The sequence below is a fragment of the Anopheles funestus genome, chromosome 3RL, assembly GCF_943734845.2.
Source record: "Anopheles funestus chromosome 3RL, idAnoFuneDA-416_04, whole genome shotgun sequence".
NCBI classification, from domain to species: Eukaryota; Metazoa; Arthropoda; class Insecta; order Diptera; family Culicidae; genus Anopheles; species Anopheles funestus.
The window spans coordinates 1,804,849-1,817,527 of NC_064599.1; the positions used below are offsets into that span (position 1 = coordinate 1,804,849).

The window sequence follows — 12,679 nt, forward strand, 5'->3', positions numbered from 1 at the left end:
TTCATGTTGCGCTCCGGATATCGGGAGTGTATACTGTTCAACTGTTTTGAATGTGATTTTGTCAACCTTCAAAGGTCTGGGCGAGTAACAAACACATAATATCATCATCTACAATTCCACCTGTTGTTGCCTTTGTTATTTTAGTTTTAACTATAAGCAACACAACAACTGATGTACTGTATTTTAGTTATAGATGTAAGTTAATGATTTGTGAATTGAAATATTTTTAAATTAATCAAATTCTAACAAGAATTAAACGTTTCTCCATTTTGTTATTGGAAAACGAATACTTAGACGTTGTATTTTTCCCCATTCGTAAAGTTAGAAGGTCAGGTCTTACTACCGGAGACCAGTCGAGATGAGATTCGTTCCACAACCTTCCATGTATTAGACCAAACATCATGGCGCAAGGCCATTGGAATTCCTTAAGGCTTTATCGAATAAAATGTATAAAAATTAGAAGCTAAAATTTTTACAGTTCCAGATAAATACAGTTAGCCTCCAGTCGGACACCCAGCATCCGAAAATTGTACAATGTAAAACATGTTTCGATTAAAATGTCGCGAAGGGTAAACATTGAATAATTGGTATCGAATTAAAGGAAAGGGCTTGGCTATTTCCAGCTAGTACGTTATTCAGGTGTGCCCCATTTTCAGTGCTGTAGATATTCAATATTGTTTCGTTGTGACGAGGTTTTCCCTACTGAAACGAGCCCATTTGCCATTGTGTATTTTGTTGTTGTTGTTGCTTGCAGCACACTTGTAAACAGATACTCGTTCCTACTATACCATGGTGCGGTACTACTTCCGTAGCACCGCGTCAAATTATTCCATTGTGTTAAGTTTTCCGATATTCAAGGGGAACATATTGGTTGTATCGTTAAGGTTGGTTACATTGGCAAAAATACAAGAGATGATCGAGAGGATGAACGTACAATTTTTAATTTAAATGTTAAACAGTATAGCTTTTAACAGTACAAGAACGTACTTATATTATCAGGTCTAACTTATATTAAACCAGTTTTATTATTAACTCGATTGAACAAAGTTGAAGTGCCAAATCTTAGTGTCTTGCCTGTACTAGTTGAACAAATTTTCTCTAATTTATTGGAAAATTGCATTCCCCAAAAATTCATAGTGCATCGTAACGTTAGATGAGAAAAAATGTTTTTCCCCCCTTCATTGTATTTGTTCCTTACCCGCACGATTCCCATAATTCATGGCAAAATATTCACACGAACGTTTCATTCGTTTCTGCTGCTCTTGGCGAAATTCCTTATTGATTTGCTGTGATTCTGGCTGCTGCTGCTTTTGTAGAAGGTCACGTTTCTTCACTTTATGCTTTCGTTCGACAGCATACTTACCATTTCCTGGGTAAGACTGGGGACTGTATACGTAGTGATGAAATGATCGGTAATGGTATCGGTCGCGATCACCGAGCACATTAGCTGGTGTGTTTACGGCCATTGAAAAAGCCCGCAAATCACTTCGGTTCTTATTAACACTTTCATTCGTGGTGATGGTTTCTTTGATCACCGTAGAAATCTCCCCCACTGGCGGGTTTGAACTGTTCGCGTTGAACGTAATCGGATCCTCATCAAAAGCACGATAAACCTGACGGGGTGTGGTGGAGGCTGTTATTCTCGAACGCTGTCCTGGTCCGAGATTGTGCAGAATGTTACCGCCTATACGCTTTAGAAACGATACGGATCGTTTGCGGGCGGATTTTGTACACGTATCACCACTAGCAATAGTAGAGGAATAATTATGTGTAGCACTTGGAACTTCACTTTTATATTTCTTCAATCCACAATTGAGACAATCGCAACCATCCAACCGTTTTCGAAAGGTATTCTCCGACTGGGAAGTCAGGCACAACGGTGATGGACATTTTAGCTTCATGCTTATTAGTATATAACCGTTTTAGTTTAAAATAATGTTATCAAATATTGTGCACCTAATATACAGAATCTTTGAATTCGAAAGAGAAACACTACGACGTTAACAGCTGGTACAGCAACCACTGCACCGTACTACACGAAGGCCAAACTTTCAATGAAAATCTGGCACAGTATGCTCCACGACACACTACCGGTGTCACTATTTTTTCAAACCTTAGACAACCACTTATACAGGTTTGGTCTTCAGGGCGTGCTGAGGAAGAAGCCTTACGAAACAGAATGCTTTTGCTAATGCATTTGTATGTAGTTTAACCGTTGGATAAATCGTGGAAACATAAATTGAACCAGCATAAGCTGGTAAACAATGCTCGAGCCAACCATTGTGCCCAAGAACGGCAAAACAATCGACACGACAATCAGTTTTGAATCGTCGCTACAACTTTCTCTCTCTCTTTCTTTTCTTTATGCTTCTTATGTATTCTTATTCTTTCTGGTTTTATGCTCTAATGTACAATCTTAGAATAAAAAAAGGGGTTTTGCTGTGTGGAACACGTTGAATTGCCTCTGGGTTGTGCAAGATGTTACACATGATCGATTTGCAATCTTTGACTTGGAACGAAATTTATTGTAGAATGAAAACTGCAAGCAAAAGCAGTTAAAAACGCATTATTAACGAATATATTTGTAACAGCAGCAAAAATTTGAAGATAGTTTTCATACTCAACACAGAACATATTGCGCTTGAGACGATCATTAGATACCTTGTGAATATCACTAAGTTCCGGCATTGTTTGAAAATAAAACTTAAATATTTTACATCTACATGCTAATATTTACCTTTGCTTGATTCACTTTTAGTAATAGTATCTTGCAGATAGCTGTCAGATGCGCTGTCATGTAGGAAACGTGTTAAAATTGGGTAAAATTCGTCTATTATTGTTTTCTACGTACTTTGCCAATGCTAGTGACAGATTAGAACATCCTATGGGGTAAACAGGTCTAGCACACTTTCCAAAACGTTTTGAGTATCGTCGCACGAATGATACCAGTGCTTCTTTAGTCGAAGATTGAACACTTTCGTTATCACCAAGGTCACTTAGTTTAGGAGAACTTGCTTTAAATTTCGGCAATTTGCAAAACTTCAACATTTTGTGTGCAATTTGTCCACACATGAAAATATGAATCCGTCTTCAACCACTTACACTTTATTAATGCGTCTACTGATAGAAATGGGCGTAAAGTGTCTCTGATGGTTTTATTTTACATTACGATTTCTATTCGTATTCGTTCGTAACCCATACAGTCGTGTAAAGAACACATCTCAACGCATGAGTTATGACCAAAGCTAAAAAGAATTCAACCGTAGCTGAAATATCACAGCTTATACAACTCTATTTGATGGTAGTTAAAAAAAAATGATTAATAATAAATTGCAGTTTGATCAATTCTTCATTAGAGTCATTTGTATCACGCATCATCTATAAGTAATAGTTTTACATAAATAAATATTGCTTCCCATTTGTTAATCCATCAATTTGCACGAGGAAATTCAGCTACTCTAGACACTCTTTTCGATCCCTTCTTAAATCTATTTTCAATGTTAATCATAAATGACATCGTAAAGAAAATTGTTGACAGAATGTGCGACTATCGATAGTTAAACGCCAAAATGTATGCAACATGTTGAACACGGTGGTGGGTTAGACCTTGTGGTGGTAATCGATCTATTCGAAAGCTACACTTTTGTTTACATTCTGCTAGCTACTGCGAAGGTATGCTGTTATACAAACAACATTAATCAATTTGAATCCCACCCCAACGAAAAACAAAATAGGCTCTCTTATCCATAAAGATAGATAAACTTTGTTTAAAATCAATAGTATAAGGAAAACCATAGAGCTTACTCGAGCTTGTTTACTTACTTGTTATTGTTATTTACTGTTTGAGTAGCATTTGATGAGTATTTGCTTGAAATCCGATGGTCTCGAGTTATGAAACGATGAAAGTATTGTAATCCCACAATAACAAGGATTGTTTTTAATATATCCAATCCTTAAACTGGCTACATCAGCTGTTATTAACCCGGCACGTAAATGAAAGAAGGATAGAGTGAGAAAGAACGAAATCAGACATAATTGTTCACTAAAAAACGACTGGAAAGAAGATGTATAAATCACTTCCACAAGATACCTTCTATCACAGACTAAATAATGCTGAACAAATTATCGTTTCGTTTAGTCTGGGCAATTGGCACTACGGTTTAAATCACATGTTTTCCTGCAACCACAATAGCATATAAAGTTATTTAATCTGCTTTTGTATAATATATCTTCACAGTGGCAGCACAAACTTCAATCTAAATGGTGCTCAATGTCATTTCCAGCGTTTGCGCATTTAGACCCTTTTTTATTTCTTTCATACTGTCCGTCATTATTGCAGACAAGTTGGAGCTATGGAGCGTTAAATTCAAACAGCTGGGCGCAGGAAAATTTGTACGTTAATTGTACATATATTTTGTGTTATTATGTGGGACTACCATTCCATAAGCGAAAAACTTGTAGACTTCAAGGGCATTGTTGCCTGTGAAAAATTTCAAATCATAATCGATCGGTATCATTCGAAAGTTTAGAAGAGTAAAAAGTCAGCGAACTTGTGAAATGAATTTCATTTGGTTACTGTTAAGATGTAATTTGAAATGTTTGTGATGTTTATATATTCACGAAGGAATCAATGATACATCGTCATTTATCATCACCTATTCGGAAACAAACTGTAACAGCAATGAATTCTGATTAGCTGTGATTGTAATACTTTGTTGTGCAAATTTTTCAGCTTTAAAGCATGTTTGAATTGTGTTATTTTTGTCTCATGTTGACTATTTTAGCTTAGAGATGGCTTCATGGTAGGTACATGTTGATCTATTAATTTACGTTTATCACTTAAAACTAGTTAACAATTCATATAACTTGTATATGATAACAATGTGTTTGTTCTTCACATTTTTTTACGTATAGAAGGGTTATTTTACTTTAGGGTTATCCCTGTGTTGATACCGGCAAATGGATTTGATAAATGGCTTAGTTGAATTTAGTAATTTTGAGTTCAGTTTGACAGTTGATACTAATCTTGATCAGCTTACTGGCGTGGTTGAATCATTCACTGTATCTATCGCACTAATGCAGGGTAGGTGACTGTTCACAATTGAAAAAGTTTAAATTCAATTCAAATAATTTAAATATTTAGCAAGAATGAATTCTAATTTTGTAGCAGTAGCAGAGCAAAGAAACGAAAATCAGGTTTAGGCATCATCTATTGGAATTTTGAATGAGTAATAGGTTAATCCGTAAAACATATAACAAAACGGGAGCTTTGCATGCAACAACAATCAACTTTGACGATTATAACAGAAACAGCAACAAATGAAATAAAACAAAACACAAAACAGAATAACACAGTTACATCAACAAGAAACGAAACGAAACGAGTTTGAAAGTTGAAACTAGGGAATTGATACTTGTGAAGCGTTAAACAGAAAATTAAACAAAACAAAAGCGGTTGTAACTGAAGTAACGGTAACTAAGTTAATAACAAAGCAAAGAAGATCCAAACAACAGGATGAAACAGTAACAAACATCAGGATTAACAATAAAACAACAACAAAAAAAGGAATAACGGATAGTACAACAGATAAAAACGTTCAGCTTCGTGCGAAAGCCGGTAATTAAGGTACTTTGAAAAATAATTGATTTTTCATTTTTTTTGTGTGTGAAATTACTAAAAAACGAAAAAGCAATTAGTTCAATGAAGTTTAACGACGTTTCATACTATCATGCATGACAATGGTATGAAAATCAACAAACCATTCTGGCGCTAACGATTACAAACGTAATGATGCAACAATTACTAAATAGCCAACGATGAACAATGAAAACAACAATGGGTATGACAAACGAAACATGAAGGTCTAATGCAGACTAAACCCCTTGACTCTGCTACTTTGAGATAAATTTAGTTTGCTCTGTAAAAATTGAGAAAGGCACATAGTGTGTCCTGAAACATGGCAGGAATTTTAAGGATTGATCATAGTGCGATGCGATACAGATGAATGAGTTCTTTAGTAAATATAGAAGTTAATATCGTGATGTACGAAAACCATATCTGCCGGACATCCAGGTTCAGTTGTGGGTAGTATCCAACATCCAACTTTTGGAGTTAGCATCTTGAGTGTTCCTGTAGTAGCTGCAGTTTGACTCGATCGATCCATCCAGTTTAAGTCCATTTACATCAAATTTAGACGGAGTACTGATTTTTGAAGATAACATCACCCCTTTTTATGATGTGTCCAACATCTTCGTGTCTAGCATCGACACGCTCAGGCCATGTACTGTGTTCCAGATTACAATAGAGCTTATTTGTTGCAGTAGACATCTTAGAAAAGGTTTCACAAATGTTCGTCGTTTAAAGCGCATACTGTAGCAATCCTTTTCAAACTGATCACAGCTTCTTGGAGGTGTTTGATATCGTTTATCTCATGTTGATGATGTTGAAGAGGCGATTTTCGAAACATGTAATCCAATATATTGTTTACTGCTAGTTCCGGTACGATGAAACGGTAGAACTGAAGCTAAAATTAAAAATAAAAATAAAATTATTAGAAACAATTTTATTTATTCTGATAAATAGTTTCAATATTTAGTATCACGTCAAAATTGGAGCCAGTAGATGAAAAAATACATAAAATAACACATAACACAATAAATTTCAATTATATGTTTTTGACGTCACTTTTAATTGTTGCGAGCAACTTCAAAACTCCACTTACCTTGTTATCCTTCGCATGGACAGGCAGTCTAATTACTGCTGCAGGATTTCTATTAAATCCTCCTTCCAAATGTCGGCGATTTTACGATTTGCACCAACACTTCTGCCAGCACTTTCACTTAACTTTTCGTGTAAGGATTGGGTTCGTTACTCCCCATGGCATATCACATATTGCACTTTCAATTCCAATAGTTCACGTCCGCCAGCAAAGATTGTGTGATCAACTTTTTCACGCTCTTTCACAAGAGAACCATACCGCGAGATGGTTAGAACGATTCTGGACGATGGCAGCAGAATGCTCAGGGCTTAAATATGTTTTGCCGGAAGCACGACACCCCTGGGAACTTCAATGGTTTATCCCTTGTAGAAAGGTACCAGCATGGGCAAAGTGGCAACCACCACCATTGTTAAGCGACATACCTAAAGCACAACGACCCTTCTTTAATGATCAGATTTATGCTTCCCTGCATGACTATTTCTATTCAGCGCTGTGTATCGTAACGCCGGGTGCATGTTCATATTGCGTTGTACGCGTTTCAAGGAGACTATGTGCAAGAATAAGAATCCAGGTGAATTCCCTCCTTTTGTATTTGGTTACATTCAGTGAATAAAGCTACGATTCATATACGATAAAACGGAATCAGGAAAAGAATAAATGTCTTGAGAAGGTAGCTTAGAATGTATGGAAGGGATGGTATTAAGGGTTCCAGAGCGATTTAAAGTTCACCATAATCATGGGGTTGTAGTACGAAGGATTTCGAAATCCTGGGAAAATTTTCCCCCAAGGCATATTTGATTCAGGAATAACAGTTACGGTGGAATAATGAAATCCTGCTCTGACAGTTAGGTTTTCGGAATACGTAAATAATTTTCGCTTACTTATAAGATCCCTCATTTCCCAAGGTAGTTGAAAACACCACTCGTACATAATGTTGTTGTACATTTCTATAATATTTGTAAATAGGTGAGATAGCCGGAATGCGATCATTTATTGATAGTGCACCGTTAAAGTAATAAGAGAGAGAAATTTGTAGCTGAAGTTTCTTTGGTGTTAATTTTTGCATCACTATTCGAAGAACGCTAATTGAATTTGAACGAAAAAAAAATATTCGAACCACGTATCTTTGAATCATGTTCTTGAGAACAAAAAACACATACCTATCTTCGTTCATACAGTAAGAAGCGTCCAAGAACAGCAGATATAGCAGACTATATCCTTTACAACAGGGAATATGTTCCAAAGGTTAGGAGAAATCTTCCCTGCGAAGGATACCTGAGTATGACGCATCATCTGCGCATCGGTGACTTTACATCTTAGAAGGGAAAACGTACATATCAGCAATTGAAAATTTCTCACTAAACTTAAGGTTGATCATAAAAAAAACGGAAGACGGATGATGCAGAAAAGGGAAAGACCTTTTGTTTCCTTGCGTAACAAAATGAAAAGAATAGATTGCTGAAGAAAAATGTGCATCAACAGGAAGGATGACCTTCCCTTATGTACAATTCTTGACCGTGTCCAGCTGTCGGTGTACAGTTCTTTGAGATAAAAGGAAATGCATTCAAAAACCGTTACAACGTAGGGTAAAACAAAATCACGTTTATCCTCGTTAGACCTGCGCTCTTGTAATACCGTTCCAACCGATTGCCACGGGTCTCTTCTTCATAAAAGAAAAAAAAAACAACAGATTTTTGTCGGTGTGATAATTTAAAGAAGAATGTTATGTTTAAAATGTTTTGCTTATTTTATCTTAAATTGTTTTGCTTATTTTTGGCTTAGTTACAAAATTTTGGAAAGAAAAATGAGAGTGATTAAACAAGAAATATTTTGCAATGGTTTAAGTGCAAACAAGTCAACCGCAAAAAACGAAAAATCGATTTATGCTGCTGTTGAAAGGTTTCTTGCTTGTTAAGACCTGACCCATTGGTGTTGTCAGTATAGCCATTGACGATCTACGTGAAAGTTGAGAGAAGTGTGTAGGAACGTTCCCAGCAGTGGACAAATATTCTCCAATTCTTAATAGTAGTTTGTAATAATTATATGCAGTTCGTATTATCATCAACGATAATCAAATGTTTTCACCCTTCGTGATAGTTACATCACTAGCAGCGGTAATCTTTTTACTGCAATATGCAACTATTTCAGACATTCCTGGTTCTTACGCAGTACAATGTTATCAACATTATCCAGCTGTAGAACAAGCAACGTTGTACGATTTTGTGATATTGTCAGACGTGGCAAATAAGGTAAATTCAATTCATATTCTAAGTGACTATAAACAGCTACAGTTTATAATATTCCTTTGCATCTTCAAGTGGATGAAGTTCGTCACTTTTGTTACTACGGATCACAAGCCTATAGGAGTTGGAAAAATGTACAAAGTTGCAATAGGTTTGTTATGTTCCAGTGTAACATGAATCGTAATTCAAAAAAACATTTTTCTTTTATAGGTACACAAACATTTCTTTTCGTTACTGTCGAACATCAGCAAGGCCAATATCTTATTCTGCAAAATAGCCATAAAAACGACATACTAAACCTACGTGTTGAGATTCGTTTTACCACAGTGTTTTGTGTACCGATGCAGTTGGAAGCAAATGATGTAGTACAAAAACAATTGGATTCATTTTCAACGGTAAAAGCTAATGCGACTGGCGAAATGGACAGCATGATTAATAACACAATATCGAATGTGCAGAATGCAAAACAGCAACGTCGTGATGTCTTTTCATCTCGAAAATGCGGGAGTGAGTTAAGCTTCAAGCTATATTCTCTATACGACTCGTTGTTATTTCAGGTAATTATTACTATGCCCTGTTTTGGTGATAAATTCAGATTAGATTCCCAATCTGCAATCTGTTTTTCTTCTCAGAACACTATCGGAGTTATGATTCGATATTTGTTAAGTCTGCGCCTGGAACATTCCTTGACGAACCTGGCACACATTTTGCCGCATGTGGAAAGATAGCGTATTTTGTCATCATATGCAGCTTTGTAGATGTCCATTTAGCCACTTAGCTGTATGACTTTATATATTTCAATTTCATCGGTTTTGGTTAGATCCATTCTGCAAGCGGATTTTCGGTAGGACGTTCAAATCTTCGTAGTATCGGTACCGTGGTCGTGTTGAATATTCGTTGTAAATAATCACTAAGCAGCTGTGTTAAGGATAGTAAAAGAAATTATTAAAGTAATTTGTAGTGATGCTCATTGAAATAATTCTTACCTGCATGATACTAGCCACATCAAATCCATGGACATGTTTTACAAGAATCAGCATCAAAAGCAGCAACATAAGCATGATGCGCCGGTCACGATCGTTCATTTTAGACTGTGAAGTTTTCTACATTGCAACGCAAATATTGACATCCGTTATACACAGTTTCTAGCGTAGGTATATAAAATTAATGGTACGAAACGGATTCTGTTCATTTGACTAAATACACCAACACATACAAAGTCTTTGTAGTGTTTAATAAAAAAATGGAAAACAACGCGTGTCACCTATGCTGCTCTAGAATTATTTAGCGACTCTTTCGCTCTTGTGCGCACTCCTTTTTTTTCTTATCAATAAAAGATAAAGACCTCGCACCAGCACACAGGTGCCGCGATGTGAAATGATTTGGATCATTTGACGTTCAGTTGGATGACGCTCTCTGCAAATTAAGGTTAACAGTTGCACGCCGAAGGTAGTTGCGGATACAGTGGAAGTGAAAAAAACTGTACCAAACATGGCAAGAGAAATGGCATACAGTCCAATCAAATCTCGTTCTAAACCGGTGATTTTTGTGCACACATTGATATCAAACCGATTTATGAAAAAGTATGGTGTACTTGCTGTATTTTTGTTGTTCACGCTCGGTTTGCTTTACTACAGGAGAGTTTTATTTGTAAGTAAATGTAATGCGCGTTTGTTTTGCTTGATTTGCTAAACTTGCCGGCATACTAGTAAGACGATGGAATTTACAACTACAGAATTGTGACAACTTACAGCAAAAGTACATCCACCAAACACTTCCACTCTATCAACGATCGGTGTCGCTAGTGTTTGGGAAAGAAAGTAATATAGATGTGGAAGATACAGGACAACACGATCATTGGAGACCAGTTGGTGATGTGGAAAAAAAATTTAAACTATATTCAGCTTATTTTGATCCACGGCTAGAGGTTGTTGGTAAGTGCACTGGGAGTGTGTAGATTGAACGTCATTACTCTTGGGACCACTAATGATTGTTGCTTATTTTTTTAGAATCCTACATAGTGCCACATGGTTTCCTTCCGTTCGGTAGTATACGTATCTTTGCCATATTGCCGTTGAAAGTACGAAAAGAAGATATATTTTGCAACTTCAGGTAGGGCGATTGATCGATATTATTATTCTGTCATGCCATCGGCTCTGCAACCTATAAAGATTAGATTTAGCTTCGATTGAGGTGAGTGTAACGCATTTATCTTTAGATCAGATAACACCTATATCGCGCAACACCGAGCGGACGAAGTTGAAGCAGTGCACGAACATTGGAATATGGAATTTGCGGCCACATATGTGATATGCAAACTTGCTGGTAATATTACCAAACGGGAAGCACGCTTACCGGATGAAGTGGCACTTAGCTATCTCGGTGAACCCAGCATGCAGGAAGCGACCAACTTTGTTCGTATAAAGTAATCAAAATAGCAAACAGAACAAAAGTTAGAACAAACGTCATATAATCGATATAATGCCTCGAGCTAACAGGTACCCAAGCAAGGACAGGCTCTTCCGATCTGCTCCCACTCGATCGCTGGCTGTTTGCGTTGGCCCTTTGCATCACAACTTTCCGTACGCTCTGCGAATGGTGGAATTTTTCGAATATTACAAAATGAATGGAGCAGAACGGTTCTACGTGTATAACAAATCGGCCACTCCGGAAGTGGACACGGTATTACGATATTATCAAGCAACTGGATTGGTGCAGGTGTTGGATTGGCACTTGGACGGTATGTAGGTCGATCGTACAATGACCGAGCATGGGCATGGTGTAAAGCGTAGCGAAACAGTAATGTGAAATGTAACGTTTTCTGTTGGTTTGTAGGGTACAAATTCGAGAATGAGCTGCGGTACGAGGGCATATTTGTGGCACTGAACGAATGTTTCTATCGTGCTACCGTTACTGGAGGGTTCCGCTATACAGCGATTGTCGATTTCGACGAGTTATTATTTCCGGCCGGCGATAAGGAAACGCTGCTCGAGTATCTACAAGCAAAGGATCGATATGATGTGCATTCGTTTAACTTTCAAGGTGTGTTTTTCTACGATATCTATGCACCTGATTTCTCGCACGTTCCACCATGGGCAAACAATACGTACCTCTACACACAGGTCCGCAATGTGCGGACGAAAAATCCTCTTCTGCATCACAATCGCAGCAAGTATGTGATGAAAGGTCGGAATGTGTTTGAAGCCGGGAACCATTTCGTGTGGAAAGCGGCTAGAGGTAAGACGGTTAACGCAATTGCTTAATGGTTACAGCTGTAAAACATTTTCAAACTTCAAACAACCGTATGCTTTTCTACACTCACAGATACGTACGAATATTCTGTGCCGGAAAACGAGGGACTATTGATGCATTATCGCGATGGAAGCCTTGGTTATGATTTTGAAAACGTTGTAGTGGACACTCGTATTCAGGAGCGGTTTGGAAAACAGATTTGGCAAGTGGTGAATGAAAAGTGTACAGCTATTTTCCGCACGACAGGTATCTGTCCTCTTGGAGAAAATTATAACCGTACTGATACGCCTCAGTAATGTGCCACGCATCCGCACAAAGCATCTTTAAATGTTTATTTGCATTAAAACTAATGAATATGCTTACGTACTGAAGTAGCTAGTCTAGTCTCCAGTGATTATTGTTTCTTCAAAGATTAAACATGAACTTTCAAAGACATTCAATTTTCCATTTTATTGCCTCAGTATC

General features: G+C 37.1%; 3 protein-coding genes across 6 annotated transcripts in view; 2 read left to right on the top strand and 1 right to left on the bottom strand.

The window, feature by feature from the left end:
* Positions 1 to 3,258, bottom strand: part of LOC125767258 (sorbin and SH3 domain-containing protein 1) — a 34,308-nt gene extending 31,050 nt beyond the window's left edge. Inside the window, exons 1-2 of the mRNA XM_049433631.1 lie at positions 2,852 to 3,258; positions 2,738 to 2,790 (exon numbers count right to left, since the gene is read on the bottom strand). Of these exons, the coding sequence (XP_049289588.1) occupies positions 2,738 to 2,790; positions 2,852 to 3,072 (274 nt within the window). The 5' untranslated portion in view covers positions 3,073 to 3,258. The remainder of the gene's footprint in view (positions 1 to 2,737; positions 2,791 to 2,851) is intronic.
* LOC125767292 (uncharacterized) overlaps positions 1 to 9,697 on the top strand; it is a 51,979-nt gene extending 42,282 nt beyond the window's left edge. For 2 of the 3 annotated variants that reach the window (XM_049433728.1, XM_049433729.1), the window contains exons 3-5: positions 8,868 to 8,968; positions 9,038 to 9,113; positions 9,173 to 9,690. In XM_049433728.1, coding sequence (XP_049289685.1) covers positions 8,868 to 8,968; positions 9,038 to 9,113; positions 9,173 to 9,690 — 695 coding nt within the window. Of the gene's footprint in view, positions 1 to 8,867; positions 8,969 to 9,037; positions 9,114 to 9,172 lie in introns of all 3 variants that reach the window. The other variant, XM_049433730.1, reaches the window with a different exon arrangement.
* A 588-nt stretch (positions 9,698 to 10,285) lies between these two features.
* Positions 10,286 to 12,649, top strand: LOC125767274 (uncharacterized). Of its 2 annotated transcripts, none has more exons than XM_049433695.1 (7): positions 10,286 to 10,612; positions 10,698 to 10,896; positions 10,972 to 11,074; positions 11,181 to 11,387; positions 11,461 to 11,702; positions 11,798 to 12,199; positions 12,287 to 12,649. In XM_049433695.1, exons 1-7 carry the CDS (start codon positions 10,454 to 10,456, stop codon positions 12,508 to 12,510), a joined length of 1,536 nt encoding a protein of 511 aa, XP_049289652.1. In that variant the 5' UTR covers positions 10,286 to 10,453; the 3' UTR covers positions 12,511 to 12,649. The 2 variants fall into 2 exon arrangements, with proteins under 2 accessions (XP_049289652.1, XP_049289653.1); XM_049433696.1 differs by having other exon boundaries at positions 10,287 to 10,612; positions 10,716 to 10,896.
* The last annotated feature ends 30 nt before the right edge of the window (positions 12,650 to 12,679 follow it).